The 17141-nt window shown below is 31.0% G+C and overlaps 1 protein-coding gene across 5 annotated transcripts in view; it reads left to right on the top strand.

Annotated features, from left to right (window-relative positions):
* Positions 1 to 114: 114 nt before the first annotated feature.
* Positions 115 to 17141, top strand: part of LOC143063133 (rab GTPase-activating protein 1-like) — a 62998-nt gene continuing 45971 nt past the window's right edge. For 2 of the 5 annotated variants that reach the window (XM_076235114.1, XM_076235110.1), the window contains exons 1-6: positions 115 to 207; positions 5105 to 5413; positions 6148 to 6355; positions 8125 to 8142; positions 14834 to 15017; positions 15610 to 15863. In XM_076235114.1, coding sequence (XP_076091229.1) covers positions 5146 to 5413; positions 6148 to 6355; positions 8125 to 8142; positions 14834 to 15017; positions 15610 to 15863 — 932 coding nt within the window. In that variant the 5' untranslated portion in view covers positions 115 to 207; positions 5105 to 5145. Of the gene's footprint in view, positions 208 to 336; positions 357 to 5104; positions 5414 to 6147; positions 6356 to 8124; positions 8143 to 14833; positions 15018 to 15609; positions 15864 to 17141 lie in introns of those variants that run through there. The other 3 variants (XM_076235115.1, XM_076235113.1, XM_076235112.1) reach the window with 2 other exon arrangements.

Genomic DNA, 17141 nt, shown 5'->3' with positions numbered 1-17141 from the left:
GTTAACTTAATTATTTATAGTACATAGTTCTTAGCCAAATATTATCTTGAATATATTTACATGATCATGTAAGAAATTCGTCTGCTAGTTTTTCTCCGGAAAACGAAGATTGACGGAATGTGCCGACCACATGACATCAACCGGATGTAGGAAATGAAGCGCCACCATAATCAACATCGTTAATGAAAATCTGAAAATCCAGACTAAGTCAGTTTAACAGTTGATAAAAGACTTTTAAAACCCCAACTAGATTTGACAGCCAGTTGACACAATTGTTATTCCTATACATAATTAAGAAATTAGCTAAAAAAAATTATGCCTTAACTTAATTTATGAGAAAAACAAGTGTTTCTACAGTAAGCCATGTCTCAACTCTTGTTGTTATGATTCGTTTCACATTGATTTGATTTGATATCAGACAGATCTCCTGTACGGATCTCCTGTAGTTGGTGATCGCAAAACTGGTATACCAGTATTGTCCACAATACTGGTATAAAATTTTTGTACCAGTATTGTATTCCAGTATTGTACCAGTATTGTGCTTTTTTTTAAATAAACAATATAGGTAATTAATCTTTTATCAAAGGTGTCACATATATGCGTAATGAAATTAACATATGACATGACAATTTTATTAGGAATGATTGTGTTTAACTGATGATGCCATAGATGGTACACTGTGATTGTCATCAAATAAAGTTTTAAATCTTCTGATGTTTTTTTCTTAATCATTCTGTCTCAGCATTTTAACAAACTCTGTACTTTCTTCGAAGCGCTTTCTTCTATGTTTTCTTTCAGCTCTCTTTTTCCCAAGATTCATGTAGTATATTTTAGTGAATTTTATATTGACATTAATGCTGTTATAGCTTCTGTATCATCAGCATTGGTATTGTCTATTTCTTCTTCAGATGTGATTTCTGCAACCCCTCCCCCTTCCTATATTGGTATTTAGGTATTCAGTCTCTGTGGACTTTCTCTAACGCTTACTAGATTACAAGCTATTTCAGAGAGCATTTGTACAGCTCTCTTACTGTCGGAATGCTGGTCTAGTATTAGTATTTGTACCAGTAGATATACATGTATCTGCTACTAATTGTATTGTCCATGGTTCTGAATCAACTGCTTCAACCCTTAACATTCATGTAGACAAACTAGTTTATTTGATTATAGGTTCCCCTATGAAGCAACTTTTTATAATTAATGAATAATATTGATATCTTTTTTGTGAAAGAATAATAAGAAAATAAAGACAAACAAATGCATATGATCTTAGTACACAAAAAATGTATACATGTATTAAAATATCTGTCAAAATATGTGATGGCATACAAGTAAATGCTGAATTTACAGTGTTAGAGTCTAATAATTTGCTTGAATTTATTAAATTATTACTCAGATAATAATAAACTTTTAATTTATTTTATCTATATTGAATTAAATAAAATATAGAAATATGATAAAATTATTAGCAATTGTTTAAATAATAATGATGACTTTTCAGTTAATTTCAATAATCCTTTGTTTATTTGTGCAAGTATAGTAATGACTTTTAACTGGTTGTTAATTGATTTCACAATTATCCTCTATAATCTTTTTGAGTTCATTTAATCTCCCTTTGATCTTCAATATAGTCTAGTCAACAATACAATTACAATACTGGTATATCAGTAATGTACCAGTATTGCTGTTTTTTTTATAAAAAGTTACAATACTGGTACAAAATTTTTATACCAGTATTGTGGACAATACTGGTATACCAGTATTGCGATCAACTACAGGAGATCCGATGATACAAAATGATATAAATAATTAGTGATTTTTCTTCATTTCAGATGTAAGAACTGTTATTAACTACGTGCATTGAAAGAAAAAAAAAAGAAAACCACATACACTTAAGATTTTTGGATAAATTATTTGAAATATTTCATATCATGAAAGTGGGTCTCATTGGGGTCTAAAGCGTGATGTGGGATTGCCGATTTTTTGTAAGCGTGACACGTGAAAGTCAAATTATTGTGCTGTGAAAACAGGAAATGAAGTCTAACGACACGGGGAAAATACAAAAAAAATGAGAATTGCTTACGTACATATAGTCGCCATCACGTAAAATTGGCACCATGTTTTTGTCAAAATTTTCTTGAATATCGACCGCGTTTACTAAAGATCGTGTTTTTCAATTAGCGGAATCAAATATCATTCCAAAAATCATCTACTGTCCTACCTTTTATTGTGTTTGCACTGTATAATCCTGACCTTCACATAATCCAAGATTATTTTGTATGGTGGAATCCGACATTGTTATTACCGGAAGTGTTGCCGTGGAGTTCCACATGCTCTCCATTTTCTTGTGTCTCTTGGAGCTTTTCGTCATCTTTACGTAAAAAGTGCAGGAAATTGTATCATCAATGACAATGATATTACCGGAGAGTAACGAATGTTATGGAATAAGGAACCCTCATAGAAACCAAGATGGCGGTTATACAATGTAAATAATCTTGGAAAAAGTGAAGGTCAGGATTATACAGTGCAAACACAATAAAAGGTAGGACAGTAGTGGTTATTTGGACAGGATTTTACTTCTCCTAAATGAAAAACATCATCTTCAGTAGACACGGCTGATATTTAAATTTCTTTTGACAAAAAACATGGTGCCAATGTTACGTGACGGCGACTACAGTGTAAGCAGGTTACGGGAAACTGACAAAACGGTAAGCGGGATCAGAACCCCCAAATGAGACCCCCATGACATATATGTCACAATGCCTATGTTGTTATAGCTCAGTATGAACTGATAGTTTATTGTCATCGTTTACGCAGAGTCAACCAGTGTTACTCAAACATAAAAAAAAACAAAATTGGTGTATGAGACAACTTTCCACCAAAGACCCAAATAATGTGTTGAAGTTTACAACTTTAGATCACCTTGCTCACTTCAACAATAAGCTAAGTCCATATAACAATGTATAACATCAGGGCTCACACTACCAGGCTACTAGGGCGAAGAAATTACTTTCCTGTCTGTCACTTTGCTTTTCCCAACCCTTTAAAGCGAAAACAAGTCACCCTGATGTTTATGATACTCGCTTTCAGTTGCTTTCGTCATTAGACATTTTCAATTTTGACCAAGTTGATTTTAACACCAAGTTTTTTTATGGATAATTAAAGAAATTCAGACCTTAGCAATTCATTTTCATAAGAAAAGAGGTTAACATGGTTAAAGCATTGACTTTACAGTGTGTAGCAGGTTATTACTTATCACTTCATGCACCTCCGGTACAAATGTATGTATAAATGTACTTGTTACTTGTGTAGATCAATCTAACTTTCAGCTGTAAAATAAGCTTGTTACTCCATTTGAACGTGATAAAAGTTGCCTCCAGACTTACATTTTAATCCATTTATTGCGTTAAAAATGTCATATCCCTTTCCAAATAGCTTGTCAAACATCGTTTATTTTTGTAAATTTTCTTCATCCGCCATTGACCATTTACTAACTATGGATCAGAACCGGAACCAGCTATGACAGAAATTAGTATTTTTACAATAATAACTACGGAGGCATGAATGGAACAGCTGACAGTAGAATATCGATGTCAAAAGGAAACATTACGCATTAACAGACATTCCATTTTCATTTTTATTTTGGTTAGATCTAATTCACCGTTTCAGAATCTAATGCATTCTGGGTAATATTTTCAAAAGTGTACACCAAAGCGTGGTGATTGGTTTAAAACGTCCTAAACAATCGAAATTCAACCAATGAGGTGACGTTATTTTCATTTTGGGGTACAAACAATGAAATTACCCATAGTCCTTTAGATTCTGAAACGGCCAATTGATTACTGTATATAATTCCATATACATGATATAATTTATATGGATTGTTTCAAAATATAAATTTAAGTTGTTTAACTCTGAGACTTTTATACTAATATCAATATATTATGGCCCAGCTTAACTTTGTTTATCTTTTGATGAGAAACACTGAATTTCATAAACATGATAAACAAGACAGTTTTTATTTAAATTGTAATTTATATTTTATAATATCTTTACCTTTTTGTCATAAAAAAATCTTTTTAGTGCTAGATATTTAGTTGGTAGTTTCTCACAAGAACCTCAACTTAAACAACTTTGAATTTGTTACTTTAATTGTACATTTGTATACTCAGATATGAATAGAGCAATATAAAAAGAATATTATTTACATATGACCCTTTATACTAAAGTAAAATCCATACATTGTAGCGCAGCGCTCGAAGCAGCACTTCTCTTTCAAATCTCATCACTTTTCTTTATCGGTTTCAAAAAGAGAAGTCACTTTTCCCTATGATTCTGAAGTAGTGTGAACCATGTAACATAGTAAACTATGAAAGGCCTTAATAATGACAAATGTACAACGAAAAAGAAATGGGATACATGTATATAGCAACAATTTTCATATGAAATCACTGGGTTTTCAGCTTTTGTCATGGGACATGCAGGCACACACACTGTCACAGTGGTAGGATCAGACATGTTTGTTGGTGCCAAACCATCCCCCTTTTTGAGTGCAACAACAAACAAAAGTTGCTATCAGTACTGATTCAAAAGTTCTCACAGTTTATGAAAGCTATATTTTTAAAACCTTAGTACATGTGTACTGTAATTTCAACCAGTTAATGTAATAAACTATATTTTCCAAGATTTATTTAAGCTCTTTAGCATTACCTTATGCAATGCTAAACTTTATGTATCAACAGGATGTATAGCTTTATGTGTTAATACCTAGCAATCTAAGCAATGCAGTTTAAGCTATATATGTATTAAATGAAATCATGTTTACCATTGCTACATTCATGTACAAGACATACTTGTAAATAAAATAAAATATATTTTTTTTATTTCAAGAGGATAATCTAATTTGTGGTTTAGAATGAAACCAGGAAGAGCAATAAAATCACACATTTCTATAATACCAGCACATGCTTATACAAATTTTAGTCTAGAAATTTGAATGGACAAAAAAAAAGAAATATATTAGAAGAAAGACATTTTTCTTAAAACATTTCTTGCCAATACATGAATGAATAAATTAACAATGCGGTTTGAATAATTATTTTAGGTCCCGATGGGTATTAATTTGTTTACAATGTCTGTGTGACAATGGAAGACACTGTCAGTCGGAGCTCTCTAGATTCTTCTTCTACTGGTGATGAATATGTTGTGGTCAATGGGGAACCAAAGCTGAGAATAACTGGAGATATACGAGATATAAATGATGAAATCCTTGACAGAATGGCTTCATCATCAACATTAACATCAACAGATTCTTTGAATAAAGAACCAGAGAATGATTTTAATGAGCATCCTGCAATACAAAGCAGCCAATCAGTGAATGAATTGTCATCAAAGCTACAGCAAAAAAATGCAGGTACATTGTACATATTAGTGTTCTCCCTGGATTCAAATAGAAGACTACTGCACCAAAACTCAGATATTATTAAAAAGCTTTATTGAGTATTCAGAGAAACATCTTTTTGGTGCTTTGCTACGATTTCAACAAAAAAATATTTTAATGCATGAAATCTATTTCAGATTGATGTGTAAAATTTTTGATATGTAAGTCTCATTAGTCATTATACAAATCCTTGTCAGTACCAAGAAAATGTGATAAAAACTGAATTTTTGTCAATAAATCTCAAATTTTTGAGAGACAATTTTGGCTGCTAGTATTTTGACAAAAAATAATATTGTGTTATACCAAATTGATTCCCAGTGTCAATTTTTCAGTTAAAACTAACTTATTGTTAAAAAAAAATCACAAATTTTGAGAAACAAGTATTTGTGCTCTTAAGATTTTAGAAAAGAACCGACATAAAGAACTGCAAGTGAAATTTGCTATTCCACCAGTAACATTACCCCCCCCCCCCCAAAAAAAGAAGAAAAAACAACATCCTGCTGACATTGTTTGTTATGAAAATAACTACTTTACACACTTTCAAATTAATTCCTTAGACCTAGGGTCAAAATTTTCAAAAATTGATACCCGTAATTTGCAAAGCTAAAAAAATGTTGGCATTCTAATTATATGTTTGTGTGTCTAACACAAATATTTGCAAGTTTGACATGTCACTTTTGTATTTCTCTGATGTTCATATTTTCTAGCAAGGGAAAGATCAGTTTCACTTCCTGCAACCTCTCTGGAGGAAACTGACACCGTGTTCAATGGAGTTACCTACCTTGGATGTGCTCTTGTCAATGCTCCAAGGAGTGAGGTAGAAATCTACAGGAACATGGCCATATTAAATGAACAAACACAGATGGTGATACCTATCATTCTGTCCGTGCCAAATACATCGATGGGGAATATCAGGTAAATGTCAGACCTAAATTGGAAAAGAATATTGAAACTCTGGTTATATCTTAGATTTTGGAAAAATATCAAGAATTTATCAGAGCTTTTCTGGGTTCCTTCTTGATTCTGCTATGACCAATGAAAACTTACCAAAACATTGCCCAATAGTGTTGATACACCAATCAATTCCTTTGAGAAACAGAAATTATGAAGTAACAGATTTATTTGATTTCACAATAAATTCAGTTTATCACTTGTGTAAATTATTTTTACATGAACATTATGCAGTACACTCATGGATAACCATTGTTGACATTGACCCTTGAAAATCTTGTGCTTACAAATGTTATGATATTTCTTAAATCTTCAATATAAAAAAAAATAAAAGATGTTTACATGTAACCACGATTCTCATAAATACACAATGTATACAGGTCCTGAACACTATTCAACCTAAGAAAGCATCCTGATTTAGGATATTGGGCTGCAGTGTTGCTTTCCTGTCAGTCATTTATATTTTCTAGTTACTTAATGTGAAAGTTTCGTTTACGTTCAAGTTCAGAAATTTTTGTGAATTTTAATTGTTGTAAAAATTGTGTCCAGATGGGTGTGAAATAAATGAAAAGCTGAATATTGAATTAAGATAGCTTTATCTACATGTTTTATTTCTTAAAATTGCAATAAATCATCTTGCATTTTTGTAAATAATTAAACAATCACAAAAGTAAAGTGCACTTAAACTTTCCTAAATTACAATTTTGTAAATAGAACTATGATTAAGAGAATATATTGGTTTACGAGGTTTGGGCTGTTTGTGGGTGGTGTCTGTTTTCAACTTTCAAACTACATACCTAACCAGTTTTAACAAAAAATGTTCTTTAGACAGACTAATTATAGTCATAATGAATTCTTCTAGTACATGTGATTATGTGAATTCAAACCTGAAATCTTTTTTGCATTGCTTATTCATTTAAATTTAATGTAACCAGAGCTGACTCTATTTCATGTTGTTATAATGTAATTTTGTTAGTATTATGTGTCAAGTATAAATGTATGTGTAATCTGCTTTCATGAATACCACATTCGACATACTGCGCCAAAGATGGCTATTGATTTTGTTGATAAATTTTGCGCTGCATTCATATATAGGTTGATTTTTGATGCTTAAATTAATAAACAGGACTTGAGATTGGGGTTTGGCCAATAGACACTTTGTGTATGGTTCTGTCTGCATAAAGTTTGAATTATTATTCATGTTATTTAAAAAGGCCCATTTTCAGAAACTTGCACTACTTGAAGTGATTTCAAACACCTTATGGTGGACATATAGATATACATGTATTTATGTGAAAATCTTACATGAAAGTATTTCATAAGTCGAATAGGGTACAAGTATCTATGTTGTATACAGTTTATTTAACTTGAACCAATTTACTTGTCATTTTAAATTCTTAAACTATTACTTATAATTATCTGTGATGTGCCCTGGCAGGTACAAAAAAAATGTAATATTACACCATTGAATTTTTACTTCAAAAAATTTAATTAGTGTGAAAATAAGTTTTTATTTCTGAATAATCGAACAAGCTTGTTGAAAAGATATAAGGATATTTGGCACAAGTAATTTTGTTTAAACTACTATATAAGTATACTGACTGTGCAAGGGCTGTATAGCCAGTCAAGGTTGTTTTAAAAACTTCCATATTTTTTTTCGTGAACTTTCTTCAGGTGATTTCTACCATGTTAATTGTGTATTAATGTATTTTTGTTTTATCTTTGCATTGCAGACAGGATAAATTGGTTCGGTATGCATTTTATTCATTTCCCTCTCTTTATGTTTTTCTGGTGTTTTGTGCTTGTTTTACGTTTTCTTTGATTAAGTGTATTAATTTTAGTTGCTTCACTGACTTTATAGCCTTCATATCTTTTGAAGAAATAACATTATACATAATGAGTGATTGAGACTTCTTAAAAAGTAGTCGACTAATGTTAGTTAAGGATGTACTTAGGTGAGGTTTTGGAATTTGTGTCAAATGTTCGGACTCCTTGGTGTTTTTCCATACAACACAAGGTAAAATATTTTGCCCCATAACACCCATTTATTTTTTCATATACATGTAAGACTAAATAGCTCATGAAACGTCATTTACCAAAGTTTTAGAAGATTCCTGATTTTCTTTCTTTTGTTTTAAGACCCAAATAATACCAATGCAAATATAAGGTAAAAGTCTGAGTCAGCCTTTTCCCGCCATATTTTAAATCTCAAATATCTCGAAAAAGAGGTCCATGACCTATCAATATTTTTAGCTTATTTTTATCCTTAATGAATGCTTTACCCGCTTATACTATCAATTTTAAATTCTTGATTTTATAATTTTTACCTTACCTCACCTAAGTACATGTCAGTTAATTTGTTTTTTTCAATAACCATTTTGCAATCCAAATCTGAACTTTTTATTTTAATCTATTAACACATCATTTTAATTTTCAATCACATTTGCAAAAGTTGAGTTTTAATTTTAAATTGAGATCTTTTTAACTCTTTTAGTTTAAGGATGTATTTGTTTCATTTGTTTTATTCAATTATTTCACAATGTTTACATCAAATTTATAAGAATATGTAATAACACTATCAATTCAAATGACAGGGTGCGATTACTTTACTGAAATTGGAACATCCGTGTAATTTAATATTTTGATTCATGTCTGTTTTAAAGTTGAGATGTGGCAAAGTATAAACCAAAAGTGTTTTGATAAATGATGTTTTGGGGTAAAAAATGGAATTTACATATACATGTATGTGTTACACAGTTACAGAGAAAAAGACAAAGATTTGGGTCATTTTCATGAATAGTTTTTATACGACCGCAAAAATTTTAATTTTTCGTCGTATATTGCTATCAAGTTGGCGTCGTCGTCGTCCGAATACTTTTAGTTTTCGCACTCTAACTTTAGTAAAAGTGAATAGAAATCCATGAAATTTTAACACAAGGTTTATGACCACAAAAGGAAGGTTTGGATTGATTTTGGGAGTTTTGGTTCTAACAGTTTAGGAATGAGGGGCCAAAAAGGACCCAAATAAGCATTTTCTTGGTTTTCGCACAATTATTAAGTTTAAGTAAATAGAAATCTATGAAATTTTGACACAAGGTTTATGACCACAAAAGGAAGGTTGGTATTGATTTTGGGAGTTGAGGTCTGAACAGTTTAGGAATTAGGGGCCAAAAAGGGGCCCAAGTAAGCATTATTCTTGGTTTTCGCACCATAACTTTAGTTTAAGTAAATAGAAATCTATGAAATTTAAACACAAGGTTTATGACCACTAAAGGAAGGGTTTGATTTTGGGAGTTTTGGTCCCAACAGTTTAGGAATAAGGGGCCCAAAGGGTCCAAAATTGAACTTAGTTTGATTTCATCAAAAATTGAATAATTGGGGTTCTTTGATATGCCGAATCTAACTGTGTATGTAGATTCTTAATTTTTGGTCCCGTTTTCAAATTGGTCTACATTAAGGTCCAAAGGGTCCAAAATTAAACTTAGTTTGATTTTGACAAAAATTGAATCCTTGGGGTTCTTTGATATGATGAATCTAAAAATGTGCTTAGATTTTTAACTGGATTTTTGTGACAAAAATGTCGGTTATTGATTTGGGGACGACAATCAAATGTTGTCCGTGCATTAACTCATTCAACCAAAGCTTTTAAAATTTTAATATGTTATTACTGACAACTATACGAAGGTCAAGTTCAATAATGGCGATTTTTACTTTTACTGTTCAGGAGTTATGGTTCTTGAAAGATTGAAAAATGGAGTTTCCAGTCGTGTCCGTGCATTTATGCATGAACTGTTCTACCAAAACTTCCGAAATTTTGAAATTTTAATATGCTGTTAATGATGACAAAATGGAGGTCAAGTTCAATAATGACGATTTTGACTTTTACCATTCAGGAGTTATGGTTCTTGAAAGATTGAAAAATGGAGTTTCCAGTCGTGTCCGTGCATTTATGCATGAACTGTTCTTCCAAAGCTTCTGAAATTTTAATATGCTGTTACTGATGACAAAATGGAGGTCAAGTTCAATAATGACAATTTTGACTTTTTCCGTTCAGGAGTTATGGTTCTTGAAAGATTGAAAAATGGTGTTTCCCGTCGTGTCCGTGCATTTATGCATGAACTGTTCTTCCAAAGCTTCTGAAATTTTAATATGCTGTTACTGATGACAAAATGGAGGTCAAGTTCAATAATGACAATTTAACTCATTCAACCAAAGCTTTTAAAATTTTAATATGTTATTACTAACAACTATACGAAGGTCAAGTTCAATAATGGCGATTTTTACTTTTACTGTTCAGGAGTTATGGTTCTTGAAAGATTGAAAAATGGAGTTTCCAGTCGTGTCCGTGCATTTATGCATGAACTGTTCTACCAAAACTTCCGAAATTTTAATATGCTGTTAATGATGACAAAATGGAGGTCAAGTTCAATAATGACGATTTTGACTTTTACCATTCAGGAGTTTGGTTCTTGAAAGATTGAAAAATGGAGTTTCCAGTCGTGTCCGTGCATTTATGCATGAACTGTTCTTCCAAAGCTTCTGAAATTTTAATATGCTGTTACTGATGACAAAATGGAGGTCAAGTTCAATAATGACAATTTTGACTTTTTCCGTTCAGGAGTTATGGTTCTTGAAAGATTGAAAAATGGTGTTTCCCGTCGTGTCCGTGCATTTTCTCATGAACCATTCAACCAAAGCTTTTGAAATTTTAATATGTTGTTACTGATGACAAAATAGAGGTCAAGTTCAATAATGACGATTTTGACTTTTACCGTTCAGGAGTTATGGTTCTTGAAAGATCGTAAAATGGTGTTTCCATTCATGTTGTTGCATTTACTCATGAACCATTCAATCTAAGCTTTTCAAATTTTAATATGTTGATACTGATGACAAAATAGAGGTCAAATTTGATATTGACGATTTTCACTTTCACCATTCATCAGTAATGGTTCTTGTGATATTGCCAGGACACAAATAAATGTTAATAAATCTGGTTTGCTGTCGTTGTGACAGCCTCTTGTTGATTATTGGCCCAGTTTTCAAGTTGGTCCAAATCGGGTCCAAATTAAACTTTGTTTGATTTCATCAAAAATTGAATAATTGGGGTTCTTTGATATATGCCAAATCTTACTGTGTATGTAGATTCTTAATTTTTAGTCCCGTTTTCAAATTGGTCTACATTAAAGTCCAAAGGGTCCAAAATTAAACTAAGTTTGATTTTAACAAAAATTGAATTCTTGAGCTTTTTTGATATGCTGAATCTAAACATGTACTTAGATTTTTGATTATGGGCCCAGTTTTCAAGTTGGTTCAAATCAGGATCCAAAATTATTATATTAAGTATTGTGCAATAGCAAGAAATTTTCAATTGCACAGTATTCAGCAATAGCAAGAAATCTTCAATTGCACAGTATTGTGCAATAGCAAGAAATTTTCAATTGCCTAGTATTGTGCAATAGCAAGAAATCTTCAATTGCACAGTATTGTGCAATAGCAAATATTTTTCTCATTTCAGATTTCATAAATAAAAAGAAAATTTCTTCAAACATTTTTTTGAGAGGATTAATATTCAACAGCATAGTGAATTGCTCAAAGGAAAAAAAAGTATTTTAAGTTCATTAGACCACATTCATTCTGTGTCAGAAACCTATGCTGTGTCAACTATTTAATCAAAATCCAAATTGAGAGCTTAATCCAGCTTGAATGTTGTGTCCATACTTGCCCCAACCGTTCGGGGTTCAACCTCTGCGGTCGTATAAAGCTACACCCTGCGGAGCATCTGGTTGAACTTGTAAATACAGAGCTTGTGCAAGTACATACTTGCACCAACTAAATGATTTGCAGTAATTTTTGTCAATATTTTCAACTTCCATGTTGATATTTTTGTGGTACATGTGCTTTATATAAAAAAAAATGGATTTGTTTTCTTCGGACTTTAAAATCTTTGGAAAACTTAAAAGGAGTAGGTTTAGTAAGACCCCTTTTTGGCCCAAAAATATAGCAGTTTTACAAAATTGTTAAAAGGTATACTTTTAGTTATTTGTTGGATAGTAGAATGCTTCTGGTAAATTATTATTGGCTGTGTTTGATTGTACAATGCACATATAATGGGTACTAGCATCATAAAATCATGCTAAATTACTGAATCCTTCACAATTGCAATTTTAGCATTTTAATTATATTTTAGACGGTTTCGGTCTTAAATGAAAGTGGCCGCATTCATGTTCATTCTTAATATTGAAATGTAAGTTGTATTTGATGATAATACATAACATATAAAGTTTGAGGATGAACACGGATGCGGCCACTTTCTTTTTTGACAAAAACCATCTGAAAAGTGACAATTTTTGACATATTTGATAGATTTTTCATATTTAAGCTAGAATTGGCGCGTTTTTAATGAGTAAAAATCAGTCATAATCTTTTACATATACTTATTGAATCAACTAAAATAGACACTTAAGTGTTTGAAAAGTGTCTAAAATCTTTTTTCAGATGAACTTGAAATTTGAGGCCAAAATCAGCCCTTACCGGACCTACTCCTTTTGCTCAAACTTAAAAATTGTTTTTGAGGATAAATTATCTAGTTCTGTAATGTCCTTCATATTTTTTTCTGTTAAAGGGTTATAGGGTTCTCATGTTCTTATTAGTATTGAGGTTCATAATACTCCACACTTCCCACAATAAAAGTCTATAATATTCCATGAATATGTTGATTAAATATTATTCTGAATGAACACAAACACTTTGCAGCCACATTATTTACTGCACTACTCACCTTGTAGTATGTACAAACATTTTAACTTTGTAATCCATTCCAACATACATTACAGAAATGATTTAAAGTTGAAAAAATATGCTGAGAGGTTTAAATGACAATATCTTGATCAGATTAAAAAATCAGTTATGATCAGCTGATATGGAGTTATTGCCCCTGCCATCTGTAGTCATCCTAGTAAACTTTTTTAAAAATCTTTTCCCCTGAAACAATATGCACCCATGGCCAACATGGGGTGAATGATCTTTTTTTGGTATATATTATAAATATCGTGTTTTTTATTCTAATGATTAAAGATAAATCAATTCTGATGTTTTATAAATCCTTGGCAAAATATCAGTCTATATAATAATATTGGCTAAACATTTTGTGTTTTACCACTGTTGTTTGAATGATAGGTACAAGATATAATATATATTATATATATACTGCGATTTGTTTATTATAAAATGCTTCTTATGACCTTAACGACATAAAAATTGCAGGAAAGGAGAAAGGTATTTTTTTCAATATCCTCAACTTATTTCATGATGTGAAATAAACGCTTCATTTAAAAAAAAAATCAGAAGTATTTAAGAAAATGACATACTATTAACTCTATGTACTGATTACAAACTTACCTTTGGGATGTTTACACTTGTTTAATGGTATGGAGGTTGTACACCTTAAGATAAAGTTACAAAGTTATCTTTTCTTAGACACTAATGTACCCTTTTACTATTTGTATTATAGTAGATCATTAAGATCATTAGGATAAAGTCCAGATTTGTTTGGTCAGGCATACTGTAACTAAATTTAGATTCTCATGGAAGTTATATTTTGTTGATATTGAAACATTATATGAGTAAGTACTGTGACAGTCATTTATATGTTAAATAATGACTTTATTATCTTCCCATATCTTATCAACATTCAGGAATAAATTACTTGTACATATTTGGATGCAGAACGTTCACAAAGTAGTCCTGTAGTGGGTTAACTGAAAAAGAGTTTTTTTCTGAATTTTCTCCACTTTATGTTAGTATCATAGTTCAAGCTTACCTTTTAACCACTGTAAGAGATCAGCTTCAGTATGTGTGACATGAGGAGTGCAAATGAGTAATCAATTTTTTAGAAACATATTGTGGTAGTCGGTCATTAATGTTTATATTCCATTTTTGATTTTGTATATCAATGAATTTCTTATATATGGCTAATATTGACAAAAATGGATTGTGTGTCAGGTATATTCAGAGAAACTATTGTGAGTTGTGTTTTAGTGTATATTAGAATAGGAAGATGTGGTATAATTGCCAATGAGTCAACTCTCCACTGATACCAAATAACACAGAAGTTAACAACTATAGGTTACTGTATTGCTTTCAACAATGAGCAAAACCCATATCTCATAGTCAGCTATAAAAGGCTGTTTTTACTTCAATTATTTAATTAATTGTTACTGATAACACTTTGATGTTATTTGTCTATTATTTATTTTCTTATAGATAAGGTCCAGTTTGAATGTTTTAAGTTCATTTGTTTTTAAAGATATGGGGGGAAAATATGCAGTTTGAATATTTTTATTTAGGTTTGACAACTAGATATTTATGGATATCACCAATGTCTTATTTGAATGTGTAATAAAATGATTTTTTTCTTTGAAAATTATTCTATATTTTTTGTAGGTTAATTGATCCAACCAATGATTCAGAAATAGCAAACTACAAAATCCATCGTATTCTGTTCTGTGCTCGAGGGCCTAATGAAAGTAACGAAAAGAAATGTTTTGCTTTCACCTGTAGTCATGGTGATTCTGCTGACAATGCAATATTCCAGTGTCATGTGTTTAGATGTGAAATACAAGAAGCAGTGAGTATTTTCCATTGATTATATCAGCTGGTTTTAAGGATTCAGTTACAAAATATACACACCTTGTTATTTCAGTTAGAAAATTTAATACAAAAAATTAAACATCACAACTACATGATGGTACACCATATCGTTAGTATGTCAACTTTTGCTTAAGCATAGATCAATGATTTTGAAACCAATGCATTATACTATAAATCTGTCAAGGGATCCACTTATGCAAATTACAATTTTCATACATGTACTGGCAAATAAACATGAGTTATCTCTCTTTGCCAACAATTAACTTTCTTACTATACATATAATAAGATAACAAATTTACTCCTTCCCATCCTTTTGAAAAGCCAATTGTATTTGAAGTTGTATATTAAAAAAAATAAGGAGATTTTAAAAGATTGCTTGTGAAACAACTGTAATAATTTGAACAAGCAATGATGATTCTGAGTTGCACAAGCCAAAGCAAGGGTACTCCTGGACTACTTTATATAGTACATTCATGTTTACATCATGCTGTTGCTGATCAACTAATAAATATATGAAGAAATTTGATATCATTCTTTTTATTGAACATATCAATTGTATATTTTTCAGGTAGGGAAAATTTTGTATTGCTTTGCCACAACATTTAGAAAAGTTCCAAAAGAAATGAAAGAGTCCAAAATTATGTTGGATGAAGAATTTGTATCGACATTTTCTGTCTCATTAGAATTCAAAGAAGATGATGGGAAGAATAATCTTACAACTTGTCCAAAGGATAAAAATATCTTCAAATTTAGGAGTAACTATGAAAAGAAAATTGTGATCAATGTCTCACAGACAGGAGATACAGAACTTATGATAGAAAGGCAAGAATATTATAAAATCAATAAATAAGCTTGTTTGCTTTGATAGCCATTCTTAAAACTTATGTGCCTGTTTGCTTATGATTAACTGGATCTGTCTCAGGAATCATACCAGATTGAATTATTTTTATCTCGCATAAAAGAAAGTCGCAGAATGCAAGATCCAGATTACAATCCAGCAGCAGTTAAAACTATTTGTTTAAAGCTTTATATTAAAAATCGCTAGAAGGCATTAATGTTTCATACCTTGTAAATAGATTTGTGTTGTTACAAAGTTTCTGTTGGATATATATTTATTGTCCTTGACCTCATTTTCATGGTTCATTAATAAAGTTTTTGGTCTGTTTCTCAGAATATATTTTATTAGTAGCATTAGGTCATTGATTTATAGTGTATGGAATCATTGTAGTATTAACATGTCTGTCTTGAACAAAATTAAAAGAAATCTACATGTAACATCAGTACCTATGTATGATCTTGAGAGAAAGAGAGAAAAAAATGCTTTAATTAGGCCAGGATTTTTTAATTTATTGGTTTACGGATCCGCCGACCCGATTTTGGTGATTTCCAGAATAAAAATAAAATTCACTTTTCACGCTTTTTTATTCCCGCCGACCTTAACAAATGCATTATCCCTGAAAAATAATTAAAATATTTTTTTTCCTGAAATGAAATGCATTAATCACTAACAAAATTGACAACACTTTCTGGTGTGAAAAAAAACCCTTCCAGTTTACGTTTCTAAATATAGACAAATCAATTATAACTGACCTTGAAATGTCGTTTGCGCAAATAATTTTGCGGAACGAAACTTGTGTTTAAAACCAATTACACAATAAGTTCGTTTACCTTATTTGTCATCAGTCCGTAAGATGCATCATCTCATAGAAATAGACTTGTCCAAATGTGGACAGGGTGAAGGCATCAAATTAAAGAACTGAATATTAACAAATCATCAGGAATTTTCTTGTTTTTATAGGTAATAAAAAAAATGTCGTTCATTTGGATAAAAAAAACGGGAATGCAAGATAACAGATTAACCCGATATCGTTTTTCCAGTGGACGATTCTATTAGGTTTTTGACACGTGTGTTGAAACTTATTTTCGTACGACGTTTATGCATTTTTTCTTTATCAGTTTTCGTGCTTGAAGATCATTATTTACCAAGTTTTCTGGAATTGATTAAGAGCTACACGAATCTATTTTTCTTGTTTCTGAAATGATGATTTAATTACGTTTTTGTCCGTGCATCCCCTTTTTTTTACTGTAAATTACTAGACA

This window comes from Mytilus galloprovincialis, chromosome 2 (assembly GCF_965363235.1).
Source record: "Mytilus galloprovincialis chromosome 2, xbMytGall1.hap1.1, whole genome shotgun sequence".
NCBI lineage: Eukaryota > Metazoa > Mollusca > Bivalvia > Mytilida > Mytilidae > Mytilus > Mytilus galloprovincialis.
Note: the sequence above shows the minus strand (reverse complement) of the source record. Positions and strands in the feature narration are given on the sequence as shown.